This window comes from Hyperoodon ampullatus (assembly GCF_949752795.1).
Source record: "Hyperoodon ampullatus genome assembly, chromosome: 3".
NCBI lineage: Eukaryota > Metazoa > Chordata > Mammalia > Artiodactyla > Ziphiidae > Hyperoodon > Hyperoodon ampullatus.
Genome location: NC_136916.1, coordinates 55120045 through 55138127, shown reverse-complemented (window position 1 = coordinate 55138127; position 18083 = coordinate 55120045). Strand labels below are relative to the sequence as shown.

At 39.0% G+C, this 18083-nt stretch overlaps 1 protein-coding gene across 1 annotated transcript in view; it reads left to right on the top strand.

The window, feature by feature from the left end:
* SPG21 (SPG21 abhydrolase domain containing, maspardin) overlaps positions 1-18083 on the top strand; it is a 40463-nt gene that overhangs the window by 6490 nt on the left and 15890 nt on the right. Inside the window, exon 3 of the mRNA XM_079699693.1 lies at positions 563-724. Coding sequence (XP_079555819.1) covers positions 563-724 — 162 coding nt within the window. The remainder of the gene's footprint in view (positions 1-562; positions 725-18083) is intronic.

The window sequence follows — 18083 nt, the reverse complement described above, 5'->3', positions numbered from 1 at the left end:
TCAGGCTACTGAAGCATCTCTTGAGAGGTCCCATCTCTACCCAGTTTCTCCCCGGAGCCTGGAGTCTTTTCTTCCCCTCACCTCCCCTGGTCACACACTGACCCTGCTGATCCCAGCCCGCCCTCTGGGCCAGCACCCGAGAATGACTCTGCAAATTGTCCTCCTCCTATGTGCACACACACACGCACATGCACGTGTGTGTGCACACACACACAGGCAGAAGTATGGGGAAGAAATAAGATGCCATGTACAGAGTTTACTGTTTAATGGTAAACAAAATAAACTTCATATAATCATGGCTGGGGAGGAAAATTCAAAACTGATAGAAAAAACAGCTCTTGGGAGAAGTATAAAGCAGTTCCATGGACTATGTCAGCACTGAAGAAAGAAATGGAGACAAAACCGTTTTTTATATGTGCTAGTCTGATGTGATCCCCGCATTAGCTTGTAACAACCAAGGCAGTGGTATTAAAATTGTCAGTGAAATTATAGTGCTGAAATAACTATATAAAACCCAATCCATGAGGTTTTTCTTTTTTTTTTCTTATAATTTTCCCTCCAGATTATTGTGGATGATGACGACAGTAAGATCTGGTCGCTCTACGATGCAGGCCCCAGAAATATCAGGTGTCCTCTCATATTTCTCCCTCCCGTCAGCGGAACTGCTGATGTATTTTTCCGGCAGATTTTGGCTTTGACTGGATGGGGTTACCGGGTTATAGCTGTAAGTATTATTGACTCAGGATGGAAATTAAGTCCACATTTTCTGGTTTTCTGTGTGTGTGTGTGCATGTGCGCTTCTGTTTCTGATTAACTGTAGTAATAGGCATGTTTTTTATTGAGGTAAGATACTGTTTTCCTTTCTTAAAATGTGAAAGGGAGTTTTTTGAAGGAAGGTGGTGTGGTTCACCAACATACAGAGGCTCAGAGGGGACAAACCTCTATTGGAAGCCTTCTCTACCCTCAGCTTGAACATGCATTTTCTGAATAACTCTGACCAGCAGGAAGCATTGTCCTTGTTTATAGTTAAGGGGACTGAGGTCCAGACCGTTTTAGTGATCACCGAGGGTCACACAGCCAGTAAGCCATGGAGGGAGAGGCCAGCTCAGTCTTCTGACCCCATTTACCCTCCCCTTTTATTACATCACTGCTTTGGGGGCAGCAGAGGGATCAGCTGACATCCAGGGGACTGAAAGCTTGCTTTAATATGAGTCTTTGTTAGGTGAGGTGAGGCTCATTAATTGGCTCATATCCTTCGCATTTGGTTTTTTGTTTCTTTTTTTTTTTACATCTTTATTGGAGTATAATTGCTTTACAATGGTGTATTAGTTTCTGCTTTATAACAAAGTGAATCAGTTATACACATACATATGTTGCCATATCTCTTCCCTCTTGCGTCTCCCTCCCTCCCACCCTCCCTATCCCACCCCTCTAGGTGGTCACAAAGCACAGAGCTGAACTCCCTGTGCTATGTGGCTGCTTCCCATTAGCTATCTATTTTACGTTTGGTAGTGTATATATGTCCATGCCTCTCTCTCGCTTTGTCACAGCTTACCCTTCCCCCTCCCCATATCCTCAAGTCCATTCTCTAGTAGGTCTGTGTCTTTATTCCTGTCTTACCCATAGTTTCTTCATGACATATTTTTTTCTTAAATTCCATATATATGTGTTAGCATACGGTATTTGTCTTTCTCTTTCTGACTTACCTCACTCTGTATGACAGACTCTAGGTCCATCCACCTCATTACAAATAGCTCAGTTTCGTTTCTTTTTATGTCTGAGTAATATTCCGTTGTATATATGTACCACATCTTCTTTATCCATTCATCCGATGATGGACACTTAGGTTGTTTCCATCTCTGGGCTATTGTAAATAGAGCTGCAATGAACACTTTGGTACATGACTCTTTTTGAAATATGGTTTTCTCAGGGTATATGCCCAGTAGTGGGATTGCTGGGTCATATGGTAGTTCTATTTTTAGTTTTTTAAGGAACCTCTATACTGTTCTCCATAATGGCTGTACCACTTCACATTCCCACCAGCAATGCAAGAGTGTTCCCTTTTCTCCACACCCTCTCCAGCATTTACTGTTTGTAGATTTTTTGATGATGGCCATTCTGACTGGTGTGAGATGATATCTCATTGTAGTTTTGATTTGCATTTCTCTAATGATTAATGATGTTGAGCATTCTTTCATGTGTTTGTTGGCAGTCTGTATATCTTCTTTGGAGAAATGTCTATTTAGGTCTTCTGCCCATTTTTGGATTGGGTTGTTTGTTTTTTTGTTATTGAGCTGCATGAGCTGCTTATAAATTTTGGAGATTAATGCTTTGTCAGTTGCTTCATTTGCAAATATTTTCTCCCATTCTGAGGGTTGTCTTTTGGTCTTGTTTATGGTTTCCTTTGCTGTGCAAAAGCTTTGAAGTTTCATTAGGTCCCATCTGTTTATTTTTGTTTTTATTTCCATGTCTCTAGGAGGTGGGTCAAAAAGGATCTTGCTGTGATTTATGTCATAGTGTTCTGCCTATGTTTTCCTCTAAGAATTTGATAGTTTCTGGCCTTACATTTAGGTCTTTAATCCATTTTGAGCTTATTTTTGTGTATGGTGTTAGGGAGTGATCTAGTCTCATACTTTTACATGTCCCTGTCCAGTTTTCCCAGCACCACTTATTGAAGAGGCTGTCCTTTCTCCACTGTACATTCCTGCCTCCTTTATCAAAGATAAGGTGACCATATGTGCGTGGGTTTATCTCTGGTCTTTCTATCCTGTTCCATTGATCTATCTTTCTCTTTTTGTGCCAGTACCATACTATCTTGATTACTGTAGCTTAGTAGTATAGTCTGAAGTCAGGGAGCCTGATTCCTCCAGCTCCGTTTTTCATTCTCAAGATTGCTTTGGCTATTCGGGGTCTTTTGTGTTTCCATACAAATTGTGAAATTTTTTGTTCTAGTTCTGTGAAAAATGCCAGTGGTAGTTTGATAGGGATTGCACTGAATCTGTAGATTGCTTTGGGTAGTAGAGTCATTTTCACAATGTTAATTCTTCCAATCCAAGACCATGGTATATCTCTCCATCTATTTGTATCATCATTAATTTCTTTCATCAGTGTCTTATAATTTTCTGCATACAGGTCTTTTCTCTCCTTAGGAAGGTTTATTCCTAGGTATTTTATTCTTTTTGTTGCAGTGGTAAATGGGAGTGTTTTCTTGGTTTCACTTTCAGATTTTTTATCATTAGTGTATAGGAATGCCAGAGATTTCTTTGCATTAATTTTGTATCCTGCTACTTTACCAAATTCATTGATTAGCTCTAGTAGTTTTCTGGTAGCATCTTTAGGATTCTCTATGTGTAGTATCCTGACGTCTGCAAACAGTGACAGCTTTACTTCTTCTTTTCTGACTTGGATTCCTTTTATTTCCTTTTCTTCTCTGATTGCTGTGACTAAAACTTCCAAAACTATGTTGAATAGGAGTGGTGAGAGTGGGCAACCTTGTCTTGTTCCTGATCTTAGTGGAAATGCTTTCAGTTTTTCACCATTTAGGACGATGTTGGCTGTGGGTTTGTCATATATGGCCTTTATTATGTTGAGGAAAGTTCCCTCCATGCCTACATTCTGGAGGGTTTTTATCATAAATGGGTGTTGAATTTTGTCGAAAGCTTTCTCTGCATCTATTGAGATGATCCTATGGTTTTCTCCTTCAATTTGTTAATATGGTGTACCACATTGATTGATTTGTGTATATTGTTGAATCCTTGCATTCCTGGAATAAACCCCACTTGATCATGGTGTATGATCCTTTTAATGAGTTGTTGGATTCTGTTTGCTAGTATTTTGTTGAGGATTTTTGCATCTATGTTCATCAGTGATATTGGCCTGTAGTTTTCTTTCTTTGTGACATCCTTGTCTGGTTTTGATATCAGGGTGATGGTGGCCTTGTAGAATGAGTTTGGGAGTGTTCCTCCCTCTGCTATATTTTGGAAGAGTTTGAGAAGGACAGGTGTTAGCTCTTCTCTAAATGTTTGATAGAATTCACCTGTGAAGCCATCTGGTCCTGGGCTTTTGTTTGTTGGAAGATTTTTAATCACAATTTCAATTTCAGTGCTTGTTATTGGTCTGTTCATATTTTCTATTGATTTGAGTCTTCTCCCTTTTTTTCTTGATGAGTCTGGCTAATGGATTATCAATTTTGTTTGTCTTCTCAAAGAACCAGCTTTTAGTTTTATTGATCTTTGCTATTGTTTCCTTCATTTCTTTTTCATTTATTTCTGATCTGATCTTTATGATTTCTTTCCTTCTGCTAACTTTGGGGGTTTTTTGTTCTTCTTTCTCTAATTGTTTTAGGTGCAAGGTTAGATTGTTTATTCGAGATGTTTCCTGTTTCTTAAGGTAGGATTGTATTGCTATAAACTTCCCTCTTAGAACTGCTTTTGCTGCATCCCATAGGTTTTGGGTCGTCGTGTCTCCATTGTCATTTGTTTCTAGGTATTTTTTTATTTCCTCTTTGATTTCCTCAGTGATCACTTCGTTATTAAGTAGTGTATTGTTTAGCCTCCATGTGTTTGTATTTTTTACAGATCTTTTCCTGTAATTGATATCTAGTCTCATAGCATTGTGGTCAGAAAAGATACTTGATACAATTTCAATTTTCTTAAATTTACCAAGGCTTGATTTGTGACCCAAGATATGATCTATCCTGGAGAATGTTCCATGAGCACTTGAGAAAAATGTGTATTCTGTTGTTTTTGGATGGAATGTCCTATAAATATCAATTAAGTCCATCTTGTTTAATGTATCATTTAAAGCTTGTGTTTCCTTATTTATTTTCATTTTGGGTGATCTGTCCATTGGTGAAAGTGGGGTGTTAAAGTCCCCTACTATGGATGTGTTACTGTCGATTTCCCCTTTTATGACTGTTAGTATTTGCCTTATGTATTGAGGTGCTCCTATGTTGGGTGCATAAATATTTACAATTGTTATATCTTCTTCTTGGAACAATCCCTTGATCATTATGTAGTGTCCTTCTTTGTCTCTTCTGAGAGTCTTTATTTTAAACTCTATTTTGTCTGATATGAGAATTGCTACTCCAGCTTTCTTTTGGTTTCCATTTGCATGGAATATCTTTTTCCATCCCCTTCCTTCAGTCTGTATGTGTCTCTAGGTCTGAAGTGGGTCTCTTGTAGACAGCATATATATGGGTCTTGTTTTTGTATCCATTCAGCCAGTCTGTGTCTTTTGGTGGGAGCATTTAATCCATTTACATTTAAGGTAATTATTGATATGTATGTTCCTATTCCCATTTTCTTAATTGTTTTGGGTTTATCATTGTAGGTCTTTTCCTTCTCTTGTGTTTCTTGCCTAGAGAAGTTCCTTTAGCATTTGTTGTAAAGCTGGTTTGGTGGTGCTGAATTCTCTCAGCCTTTGCTTGTCTGTAAAGGTTTTAATTTCTCCATCAAAGCTGAGTGAGATCCTTGCTGGGTAGAGTAATCTTGGGTGCAGGCTTTTCTCCTTCATCACTTTAAATATGTCCTGCCAGTCCTTTCTGGCTTGCAGAGTTTCTGCTGAAAGATCAGCTGTTAACCTTATGGGGATTCCCTTGTGTGTTATTTGTTGTTTTTCCCTTGCTGCTTTTAATATGTTTTCTTTGTATTTAATTTTTGACAGTTTGATTAATATGTGTCTTGGCGTGTTTCTCCTTGGATTTATCCTGTATGGAACTCTCTGTGCTTACTGGACTTGATTAACTATTTCCTTTCCCATATTAGGGAAGTTTTCAACTATAATCTCTTCAAGTATTTTCTCAGTCCCTTTCTTTTTCTCTTCTTCTTCTGGAACCCCTATAATTCGAATGTTGGTGCGTTTAACGTTGTCCCAGAGGTCTCTGAGACTGTCCTCAGTGCTTTTCATTCTTTTTTCTTTATTCTGCTCTGCAGTAGTTATTTCCACTATTTTATTTTCCAGATCACTTATCCGTTCTTCTCCCTCAGTTATTCTGCTATTGATCCCATCTAGAGTATTTTTAATTTCATTTATTGTGTGTTCATCGTTGCTTGTTTCATCTTTCGTTCTTCTAGGTCCTTGTTAAATGTTTCTTGCATTTTCTCTATTCTGTTTCCAAGATTTTGGATCATCTTTACTATCATTATTCTGAATTCTTTTTCAGGTAGACTGCCTATTTCCTCCTCATTTGTTAGGTCTGGTGGGTTTTTATTTTGCTCCTTCATCTGCTGTGTGTTTTTCTATCTTCTCATTTTGCTTATCTTACTGTGTTTGGGGTTTCCTTTTTGCAGGCTGCAGGTTCATAGTTCCCGTTGTTTTTGGTGTCTGTCCCCAGTGGCTAAGGTTGGTTCAGTGGGTTGTGTAGGCTTCCTGGTGGAGGGGACTAGTGCCTGTGTTCTGGTGGATGAGGCTGGATCTTGTCTTTCTGGTGGGCAAGTCCACGTCTGGTGGTGTATTTTGTGGTGTCTGTGGACTTATTATGATTTTAGGCAACCTCTCTGCTAATGGGTGGGGTTGTGTTCCTGTCTTGCTAGTTGTTTGGCATAGGGTGTCCAGCACTATAGCTTGCTGGTCGTTGAGTGAAGCTGGGTACTGGTGTTGAGATGGAGATCTCTGGGAGATTTTTGCCATTTGATATTATGTGGAGCTGGGAGGTCTCTTGTGGACCAGTGTCCTGAAGTTGGCTCTCCCACCTCATTGGCACAGCACTGATTCTTGGCTGCAGCACCAAGAGCCTTTCATCCACACAGCTCAGAATAAAAGGGAGAAAAAGTAGAAAGAAAGAATTAGAAGAAGGAAGGAAGGAAGGAGGGAGGGAGGGAGGAAGGGGGGAAGGAAGGAAGAAAAGAAGGAAAGAAAGAAGATAAACTAAAATAAAGTAAGATAAAATAAAATAAAGTTATTAAAATAAAAAATAATTATTAAGAAAAAATATTTTTTTTAAACAAACAAAAAAACGGACAGATAGAACCCTAGGACAAATGGTGGACTCAAAGCTATACAGACAAAATCTCACACAGAAGCATACACATACACACTCACAAAAAGAGGAAAAGGGGAAAAAATCATAAATCTTGCTCTCAAAGTCCACCTCCTCAATTTGGGATGATTCATTATCCATTCAGGTATTCCACAGACGCAGGGTACATCAAGTTGATTGTGGAGCTTTAATCCGCTGCTCCTGAGGTTGCTGGGAGAGATTTCCCTTTCTCTTCTTTGTTCTCACAGCTCCCGGGGCTCAGCTTTGGATTTGGCCCCACCTCTGCGTGTAGGTCGCTGGAGGGCGTCCGTTCTTCGCTCAGACAGGACGGGGTTAAAGGAGCAGCTGCTTCGGGTCTCTGGCTCACTCAGGCCGTGGGGGAGGGAGGGGTACGGCGTGCGGGGCGAGCCTGCGGCGTCAGAGGCCGGCACCTGTACCACATCTTCTTTATCCATTCCTCTCGATGGACATTTAGGTTGCTTCCATGTCTTGGCTGTTGTAAATAGTGCTGTCCTGAACATTGGAGTGCATATATCATTTCGAATTATGAGTTTTTCTGGATATATGCCCAGGAGTGAGAGTGCTGGATCAAATGGTAGTTCTTAGTTTTTTGGGGTTTTTTTGGTTTTTTTTTTTTTTTTTTGCAGTATGCAGGCCTCTCACTGTTGTGGCCTCTCCCGTTGCGGAGCACAGGCTCTGGACACGCAGGCTCAGCGGCCATGACTCACGGGCCCAGCCACTCCGCGGCATGTGGGATCTTCCCGGACCGGGGCACGAACCCGTGTCCCCTGCATCGGCAGGCAGACTCTCAACCACTGTGCCACCAGGGAAGCCCGGTAGTACTTAGTTTTTTAAGGAACCTCCATACTGTTCTCCACAGTAGTTGTACCAATTTAAATTCCCACCAACAGTGTAGGAGGGTTCTGTTTTCTCCACACCCTCTTTAGCATTTATTGTTTGTAGACTTTTTGATGATGGCCATTCTGACTCATGTGAGGTGATACCTCATTGTAGTTTTGATTTCTATTTCTCTAATAATTAGCAGTGTTGAGCACCTTTTCATGTGCTTTTTGGACATCTGTATGTCTTCTTTGGAGAAATGTCTGTTCAGGTCTTCTGCCCATTTTTCAATCAGGTTGTTTGTTTTTTGATATTGAGCTGCATGAGCTGTTTGTATATTTTGGAGATTAATCCCTTGTCAGTTGCTTCATTTGCAAATATTTTATCCCATTCTGTGGGTTGCCTTTTCATTTTGTTTATGATTTCCTTTGTTGTGCAAAAGCTTTTAAGTTTAATTAGGTCCCATTTGTTTATTTTTATTTTCATTACTCTAGATGGTGGATCCAAAAATTTATTGCTGTGATTTATGTCAGAGTGTTCTGCCTATGTTTTCCTCTGAGAGTTTTACAGTATCCAGTCTTCATTTAGGTCTTCAATCTTTTTTGAGTTTATTTTTGTGTATGGTGTTAGAGAATGTTCTAGTTGCATTCTTTTACATGTAGCTGTCCAGTTGTCCCAGCACCATTTCTCCATTGTATGTTCTTGTATCCTTTGTCATAGATTAATTGACCATAGGCACGTGGGTTTATTTCTAGGCTTTCTATCCTGTTCCCCTGATCTATATTTCTGTTTTTGTGCCTGTACCATACTGTTTTGATTACTGTAGCTTTGTAGTATAGTCTGAAATCAGGGAGTCCGGTTCCTCCAGCTCCATTTTTCTTTCTCAGGATTGCTTTGGCTATTCGGGTCTTTTGTGTTTCCATACAAATTTTTAAATTTTTTTGTTCTAGTTCTGTGAAATATGCCATTGGTAATTTAATAGGGATTGCATTGAATCTATAGATTGCCTTGAGTAGTATAGTCATTTTGACAATATTGATTCTTCCAATCCAAGAACATAGTCTATCTTTCAATTTGTTTGTGTTATCTTTAATTTCTTTCATCAGCGTCTTATAGTTTTCAGAGTATAGGTCTTTTGCCTCCTTGGGCAGGTTTATTCCTAGATATTTTATTCTTTTTGATGCATTGGTAAGTGGGATTGTTTCTTTAATTTCTCTTTCTGGTCTTTCATTGTTAATGTATAGAAATGCAACAGATTTCTGTATATTAATTTTGTATCCTGCAACTTTACCGAATTCATTGATGAGCTCTAGTAGTTTTATGGTATTATCTTTAGGATTTTCTGTGTACAGTATAAACAGTGTAAACAGATGACTGTTTACAGTCATCTGCAAACAGTGACAGTTTTACTTCTTTTCCAATTTGGATTCCTTTTATTTCTTTTACTTCTCTAATTCCCATGGCTAGGAATTCCAAAACTGTGTTGAATAAAAGTGGCAAGAGTGGACATCCTCATCTTGTTCCTGATCCTATAGAAAATGCTTTCAGCTTTTCACTGTTGAGTATGATGTTAGCTGTGGGTTTGTCATATATGGCCTTTATTATGTTGAGGTAGGTTCCCTCTATGCCTACCTTCTGGAGAGTTTTTATAATAAATGGGTGTTGAGTTTTGTCAAGAGCTTTTTCTGCATCTATTACATGATCATATGGTTTTTATGCTTCAGTTTGTTAATGTGGTGTATCCCACTGATTGATTTGTAGATATTGAAAAATCCTTGCATCCCACTTGATCATGGTGTATTATCCTTTTAATGTATTGTTGGATTCAGTTTGCTATTATTTTTTTGAGGATTTTTGCATCTATGTTAATCAGTGGTATTGGTTTCTTTCTATTTTTGTGGTATCTTTGTCTGGTTTTCGTATCAGGGTGATGGTGGCCTCATAGAATGAGTTTGGGAGTGTTCCTTCCTCTGCAGTTTTTTGGAATAGTTTCAGAAGGATAGGTGTTAACTCTTGTCTAAATGCTTGATAGAATTCGCCTGTGAAGGCATCTGGTCCTGGACTTTTGTTTGTGGTAGTTTTTTAATCACAGTTTCAATTTCAGTACTTGTGATTGGTCTGTTCATACTTTCTATTTCTTCCTGGTTCAGTCTTGGAAGATTGTACCTTTCTAAGAATTTGTCCACTTCTTCTAGGTTGTCCATTTTATTGGCATATAGTTGCTTGTAGTAGTCTCTTATTATCCTTAGTATTTCTGTGGTGTCCATTGTAACTTCTTCTTTTTTCATTGCTAATTTTATGGATTTGAGCCCTCTCCCTTTTTTTTCTTGATGAGTTTGGCTAAAGGTTTATCAATTTTGTTTAGTCTTTCAAAGAACCAGCTTTAACTTCATTGATCTTTCCTATGTTTTCTTCATCTCTATTTCATTTCTTTCTTTTTTTTATTTCATTTATTTCTGCTCTGATTTTTATGATTTCTTTCCTTCTACTAACTTTGGGTTTTGTTTGTTTTTCATTCTCTAGTTGCTTTAGGTGTAAGGTTAGGTTGTTCATTTGAGATTTTTCCTGTTTCCTGAGGTCAGATTGTATTGCTGTGAACTTCCCTCATAGAACTGCTTTTGCTGCATCCCATCGGTTTTGGATCATCATGTTTTCATTTTCTTTTGTCTCTAGCTATTTTTTGATTTCCTCTTTGATTTTTTCAGCAATCCGTTGGTTGTTTAGTAACATATTGTTTAGCTTCCATGTGTTTGTGTTTTTCAGTTTTTTTTCTTGTAGCTGATTTCTAATCTCATAGCATTGTGGTTGGAGAAGATGCTTGATATGATTTTAGTTTTCTTAAATTTACCAAGGCTTGCTTTGTGGCCCAGCATGTAATCTGTCCTGGAGAATGGGCCATGTGCACTTGAGAAGAATGTATATTCTGCTTTCAGATGGAATGTTCTATAAATATCAATTAAGTTCATTTGCTCTAATGTGTCATTTAAGCCTTGTGTTTCCTTATTTGATTTTCTGTCTGGATGTTCTGTCCACTGATGTAAGTGGGGTGTTAAAGTTCCCCACTATTATTGTGTTACTGTTGATTTCTCCTTTTATGGCTGTTAGCATTTGCCTATATATTGAGGTGCTCCTATCTTGGGTGCATGTATATTTACAGTTATATCTTTTTCTTGGATTGATCCCTTGATCATTATGCAGTATCCTTCTTTGTCTCTTATAACAGTCTTTATTTTAAAGTCTATTTTGTCTGATATGAGAATTGCTACTCAAGCTTTCTTTTGATTTCCATTTGCATGGAATACGTTTTTCCATCCCCTCACTTTCAGTCTGTATGTGTCCCTATGTCTGAAGTGGGTCTCTTGTAGACAGCATATATATGGGTCTTGTTTTTGTATCCATTCAGCCAGTCTGTGTCTTTTGGTTGGAGCATTTAATCCATTTACATTTAAGGTAATTATCAATATGTATGCTCTTATTGCTGTTTTGTTAATTGTTTTGGATTTGTTTTGTACATCTTTTTTCTTCCCTTCCTCTTTTGTTCTCTTCGCTTGTGATTTGATGCCTATCTTTAGTGGGTTTTTTTTTTTTTTGCGGTACGCGGGCCTCCCACTGTTGTGGCCTCTCCCGTTGCGGGGCACAGGCTCCGGATGCACAGGCTCAGTGGCCATGGCTCACGGACCCAGCCGCTCCGCAACATGTGGGATCCTCCCAGACCGGGGCACGAACCTGTGTCCCCTGCATCGGCAGGCGGACTCAACCACTGCACCACCAGGGATGCCCTCTTTAGTGTTTTGTTTGGATTGCTGCTGCTTTTTTGTGTGTGTATCTATTGTAGATTTTTGGTTTGCAGTTACCATGAGGTTTTGTTATAGCAGTCTATATATACAAGATTGTTTTAAGTGCTGGTCTCTTAATTTCAAATGCATTTCTAACATCCTGCATTTGTACTCTCTTCTCACGATTGCTGGTGTTATCTATCTATCTATTTGTTTGTTTATTTATTTATTTTGGCTGCGCTGAGTCTTAGTTGCAGCATGCGGGATCTTTGTTGCAGCATGCGGGATCTTTTAGTTGCGGCATGCAGACTTCTTAGTTGCAGCATGCAGATTTCTTAGTTGCAGCATGCGGACTCTTAGTTGTGGCATGCTTAGTTGTGGCATGCATGTGGGATCTGGTTCACCCACTAGGGATCGAACCCGGGCCTCCTGCATTGGGAACACAGAGTCTTACCCACTGGACCACCAGGGAAGTCCCGTGATTGCTGGTTTTCATATCATATTTGTGTGTGGATGATTTCCTACCTTTACTGTATGTTTGCCTTTACTGGTCAGCTTTCCTGTTTGTAATTTTCTTGTTTTTAGTTGTGGCCTTTCTTTTCCATCTAGAGAAGTTCCTTTTAGCATTTGTTGTAAAGCAGGTTTGGTGGTGCTGAATTCTCTTAGCTTTTGCTTGTCCATTAAGCTTTTGATTTCTCCGTCGAATCTGAGTGAGAGCCTTGCTGGGTAGAGTATTCTTGGCTGCATCACTTTAAATATATTGTGCCACTCCCTTCAGGTCTGCAGAGTTTCTGCTGTAAAATCAGCTGATAACTGTATGGGGAGTCCTTGTATATGATTTGTTGCTTTTAATATCTTCTCTTTGTCTTTAATTTTTATAAATTTGATTAATATGTTTCTTGGCGTGTTCCTCCTTGGGTTTATCCTATATGGAAGTCTCTGGACTTGAGTGTTTCCTTTCCCATGTTAGGGAAGTTTTTGGCTATTATCTCTGCAAATATTTTTTTAGGCCCTTTCTCTCCCTCTTCTTTTGGGACCCCTATAATGTGAATGTTGGTGCATTTAATGTTGTCCCAGAGTTCTCTCAGACTGTCCTCATTTCTTTTCATTCTATTTTCTTTTTTTTTTTTGGCAGTACACGGGCCTCTCACTGTTGTGGCCTCTCCCGTTGCGGAGCACAGGCTCCGGACGCGCAGGCTCAGCGGCCATGGCTCCCGGGCCCAGCTGCTCCGCGGCATGTGGGATCCTCCCAGACCAGGGCACGAACCCGCGTCCCCTGCACTGGCAGGCGGACTCCCAACCACTGCGCCACTAGGGAAGCCCCCTCATTCTTTTTTCTTTATTCTGTTCTGCAGCAGTGATTTCCACCAACCTGTCTTACAACTCACTTATTTGTTCTTTTGTCTCATTTATTCTGCTATCGATTCCTTCTATTCTATTTTTCATTTCAGTTGTATTGTTCATCTCTGTTTGTTCTTTAAAGCTTCTCGCTCTTTGTTTTTTTTTTCTACATCTTTATTGAAGTATAATTGCTTTACAATGGTGTGTTGGTTTCTGCTTTATAAGAAAGTGAATCAGTTATACATATACATGTGTTCCCATGTCTCTTCCCTCTTGCGTCTCCCTCCCTCCCACCCTCCCTATCCCACCCCTCTAGGTGGTCACAAAGCACCGAGCTGGTCTCCCTGTGCTCTGCGGCTGCTTCCCACTAGCTATCTATTTTACGTTTGGTAGTATATATATGTACATGCCACTCTCTCACTTTTCCCAGCTTACCCTTCCCCCTCCCCATATCCTCAAGTCCATTCTCTAGTAGGTCTGTGTCTTTATTCCTGTCTTACCCCTAGGTTCTTCATGACATTTTTTTTTCTTAAACTCCATATATATGTGTTAGCATACAGTATTTGTCTTTCTCTTTCTGACTTACTTCACTCTGTATGACAGACTCTAGGTCCATCCACCTCATTACAAATAGCTCAGTTTCGTTTCTTTTTATGGCTGAGTAATATTCCATTGTATATATGTACCACATCTTCTTTATCCATTCATCTGACGATGGACACTTAGGTTGTTTCCATCTCTGGGCTATTGTAAATAGAGCTGCAAGGAACATTGTGGTACATGACTCTTCTTGAATTATGGTTTTCTCAGGGTATATGCCCAGTAGTGGGATTGCTGGGTCATATGGTAGTTCTATTTTTAGTTTTTTAAGGAACCTCTATACTGTTCTCCATAATGGCTGTACCACTTCACATTCCCACCAGCAATGCAAGAGTGTTCCCTTTTCTCCACACCCTCTCCAGCATTTACTGTTTGTAGATTTTTTGATGATGGCCATTCTGACTGGTGTGAGATGATATCTCATTGTAGTTTTGATTTGCATTTCTCTAATGATTAATGATGTTGAGCATTCTTTCATGTGTTTGTTGGCAGTCTGTATATCTTCTTTGGAGAAATGTCTATTTAGGTCTTCTGCCCATTTTTGGATTGGGTTGTTTGTTTTTTTGTTATTGAGCTGCATGAGCTGCTTGTAAATTTTGGAGATTAATGCTTTGTCAGTTGCTTCATTTGCAAATATTTTCTCCCATTCTGAGGGTTGTCTTTTGGTCTTGTTTATGGTTTCCTTTGCTGTGCAAAAGCTTTGAAGTTTCATTAGGTCCCATCTGTTTATTTTTGTTTTTATTTCCATGTCTCTAGGAGGTGGGTCAAAAAGGATCTTGCTGTGATTTATGTCATAGTGTTCTGCCTATGTTTTCCTCTAAGAGTTTGATAGTTTCTGGCCTTACATTTAGGTCTTTAATCCATTTTGAGCTTATTTTTGTGTATGGTGTTAGGGAGTGATCTAGTCTCATACTTTTACATGTCCCTGTCCAGTTTTCCCAGCACCACTTATTGAAGAGGCTGTCCTTTCTCCACTGTACATTCCTGCCTCCTTTATCAAAGATAAGGTGACCATATGTGCGTGGGTTTATCTCTGGTCTTTCTATCCTGTTCCATTGATCTATCTTTCTCTTTTTGTGCCAGTACCATACTATCTTGATTACTGTAGCTTAGTAGTATAGTCTGAAGTCAGGGAGCCTGATTCCTCCAGCTCCGTTTTTCATTCTCAAGATTGCTTTGGCTATTCGGGGTCTTTTGTGTTTCCATACAAATTGTGAAATTTTTTGTTCTAGTTCTGTGAAAAATGCCAGTGGTAGTTTGATAGGGATTGCACTGAATCTGTAGATTGCTTTGGGTAGTAGAGTCATTTTCACAATGTTAATTCTTCCAATCCAAGACCATGGTATATCTCTCCATCTATTTGTATCATCATTAATTTCTTTCATCAGTGTCTTATAATTTTCTGCATACAGGTCTTTTCTCTCCTTAGGAAGGTTTATTCCTAGGTATTTTATTCTTTTTGTTGCAGTGGTAAATGGGAGTGTTTTCTTGGTTTCACTTTCAGATTTTTTATCATTAGTGTATAGGAATGCCAGAGATTTCTTTGCATTAATTTTGTATCCTGCTACTTTACCAAATTCATTGATTAGCTCTAGTAGTTTTCTGGTAGCATCTTTAGGATTCTCTATGTGTAGTATCCTGACGTCTGCAAACAGTGACAGCTTTACTTCTTCTTTTCTGACTTGGATTCCTTTTATTTCCTTTTCTTCTCTGATTGCTGTGACTAAAACTTCCAAAACTATGTTGAATAGGAGTGGTGAGAGTGGGCAACCTTGTCTTGTTCCTGATCTTAGTGGAAATGCTTTCAGTTTTTCACCATTTAGGACGATGTTGGCTGTGGGTTTGTCATATATGGCCTTTATTATGTTGAGGAAAGTTCCCTCCATGCCTACATTCTGGAGGGTTTTTATCATAAATGGGTGTTGAATTTTGTCGAAAGCTTTCTCTGCATCTATTGAGATGATCCTATGGTTTTCTCCTTCAATTTGTTAATATGGTGTATCACATTGATTGATTTGTGTATATTGTTGAATCCTTGCATTCCTGGAATAAACCCCACTTGATCATGGTGTATGATCCTTTTAATGAGTTGTTGGATTCTGTTTGCTAGTATTTTGTTGAGGATTTTTGCATCTATGTTCATCAGTGATATTGGCCTGTAGTTTTCTTTCTTTGTGACATCCTTGTCGGTTTTGGTATCAGGGTGATGGTGGCCTCGTAGAATGAGTTTGGGAGTGTTCCTCCCTCTGCTATATTTTGGAAGAGTTTGAGAAGGACAGGTGTTAGCTCTTCTCTAAATGTTTGATAGAATTCACCTGTGAAGCCATCTGGTCCTGGGCTTTTGTTTGTTGGAAGATTTTTAATCACAATTTCAATTTCAGTGCTTGTGATTGGTCTGTTCATATTTTCTATTTCTTCCTGGTTCAGTCTTGGCAGGTTGTACATTTCTAAGAATTTGTCCATTTCTTCCAGGTTGTCCATTTTATTGGCATAGAGTTGCTTGTAGTAATCTCTCATGATCTTTTGTATTTCTGCAGTGTCAGTTGTTACTTCTCCTTTTTCATTTCTAATTCTATTGATTTGAGTCTTCTCCCTTTTTTTCTTGATGAGTCTGGCTAATGGATTATCAATTTTGTTTATCTTCTCAAAGAACCAGCTTTTAGTTTTATTGATCTTTGCTATCGTTTCCTTCATTTCTTTTTCATTTATTTCTGATCTGATCTTTATGATTTCTTTCCTTCTGCTAACTTTGGGGGTTTTTTGTTCTTCTTTCTCTAATTGCTTTAGGTGCAAGGTTAGGTTGTTTATTCGAGATGTTTCCTGTTTCTTAAGGTGGGATTGTATTGCTATAAACTTCCCTCTTAGAACTGCTTTTGCTGCATCCCATAGGTTTTCGGTCGTCGTGTCTCCATTGTCATTTGTTTCTAGGTATTTTTTTATTTCCTCTTTGATTTCTTCAGTGATCACTTCGTTATTAAGTAGCGTATTGTTTAGCCTCCATGTGTTTGTATTTTTTACAGATCTTTTCCTGTAATTGATATCTAGTCTCATAGCGTTGTGGTCAGAAAAGATACTTGATACAATTTCAATTTTCTTTTTTTTTTTTATTAGTTTCTGCTTTATAACAAAGTGAATCAGTCATACATATACATCTGTTCCCACATCCCTTCCCTCATGCATCTCCCTCCCTCCCACCCTCCCCATCCCACCCCTCCAGGCAGTCACAAAGCACCGAGCTGATCTCCCTGTGCTCTGCAGCTGCTTCCCACTATCAATCTACCTTACGTTTGGTAGTGTATATATGTCCATGCCTCTCTTTCGCTTTGTCACAGCTTACCCTTCCCCCTCCCCATATCCTCAAGTCCATTCTCAAGTAGGTCTGTGTCTTTATTCCCGTTTTACCCCTAGGTTCTTCATGACATTTTTTTTTAAATTCCATATATATGTGTTAGCATACGGTATTTTTCTTTCTCTTTCTGACTTACTTCACTCTGTATGACAGACTCTAGCTCTATCCACCTCATTATAAATAGCTCTGTTTCGTTTCTTTTTATGGCTGAGTAATATTCCATTGTATATATGTGCCACATCTTCTTTATCCATTCATCCGATGATGGACACTTAGGTTGTTTCCAGCTCCGGGCTATTGTGAATAGAGCTGCAATGAACATTTTGGTACATGTCTCTTTTTGAATTATGGTTTTCTCAGGGTATATGCCTAGTAGTGGGATTGCTGGGTCATATGGTAGTTCTATTTTTAGTTTTTTAAGAAACTTCCATACTGTTCTCTTTAGTGGCTGTACCAATTCACATTCCCACCAGCAGTGCAAGAGTGTTCCCTTTTCTCCACACCCTCTCCAGCATTTATTGTTTCTAGATTTCTTGATGATGGCCATTCTGACTGGTGTGAGATGATATCTCATTGTAGTTTTGATTTGCATTTCTCTAATGATTAATGATGTTGAGCATTCTTTCATGTGTTTGTTGGCAGTCTGTATATGTTCTTTGGAGAAATGCCTATTTAAGTCTTCTGCCCATTTTTGGATTGGCTTGTTTGTTTTTTTGCTATTGAGCTGCATGAGCTGCTTATAAATTTTGGAGATGAATCCTTTGTCAGTTGCTTCATTTGCAAATATTTTCTCCCATTCTGAGGGTTGTCTTTTGGTCTTGTTTATGGTTTTCTTTGCTGTGCAAAAGCTTTGAAGTTTCATTAGGTCCCATTTGTTTATCTTTGTTTTTATTTCCATTTCTCTAGGAGGTGAGTCCAAAAGGATCTTGCTGTGATTTATGTCATAGAGTCTTCTGCCTATGTTTTCCTCTAAGAGTTTGATAGTTTCTGGCCTTACATTTAGGTCTTTAATCCATTTTGAGCTTATTTTTGTGTATGGTGTTAGGGAGGGATCTAGTCTCATACTTTTACATGTCCCTGTCCAGTTTTCCCAGCACCACTTATTGAAGAGGCTGTCCTTTCTCCACTGTACATTCCTGCCTCCTTTATCAAAGATAAGGTGACCATATGTGCGTGGGTTTATCTCTGGGCTTTCTAT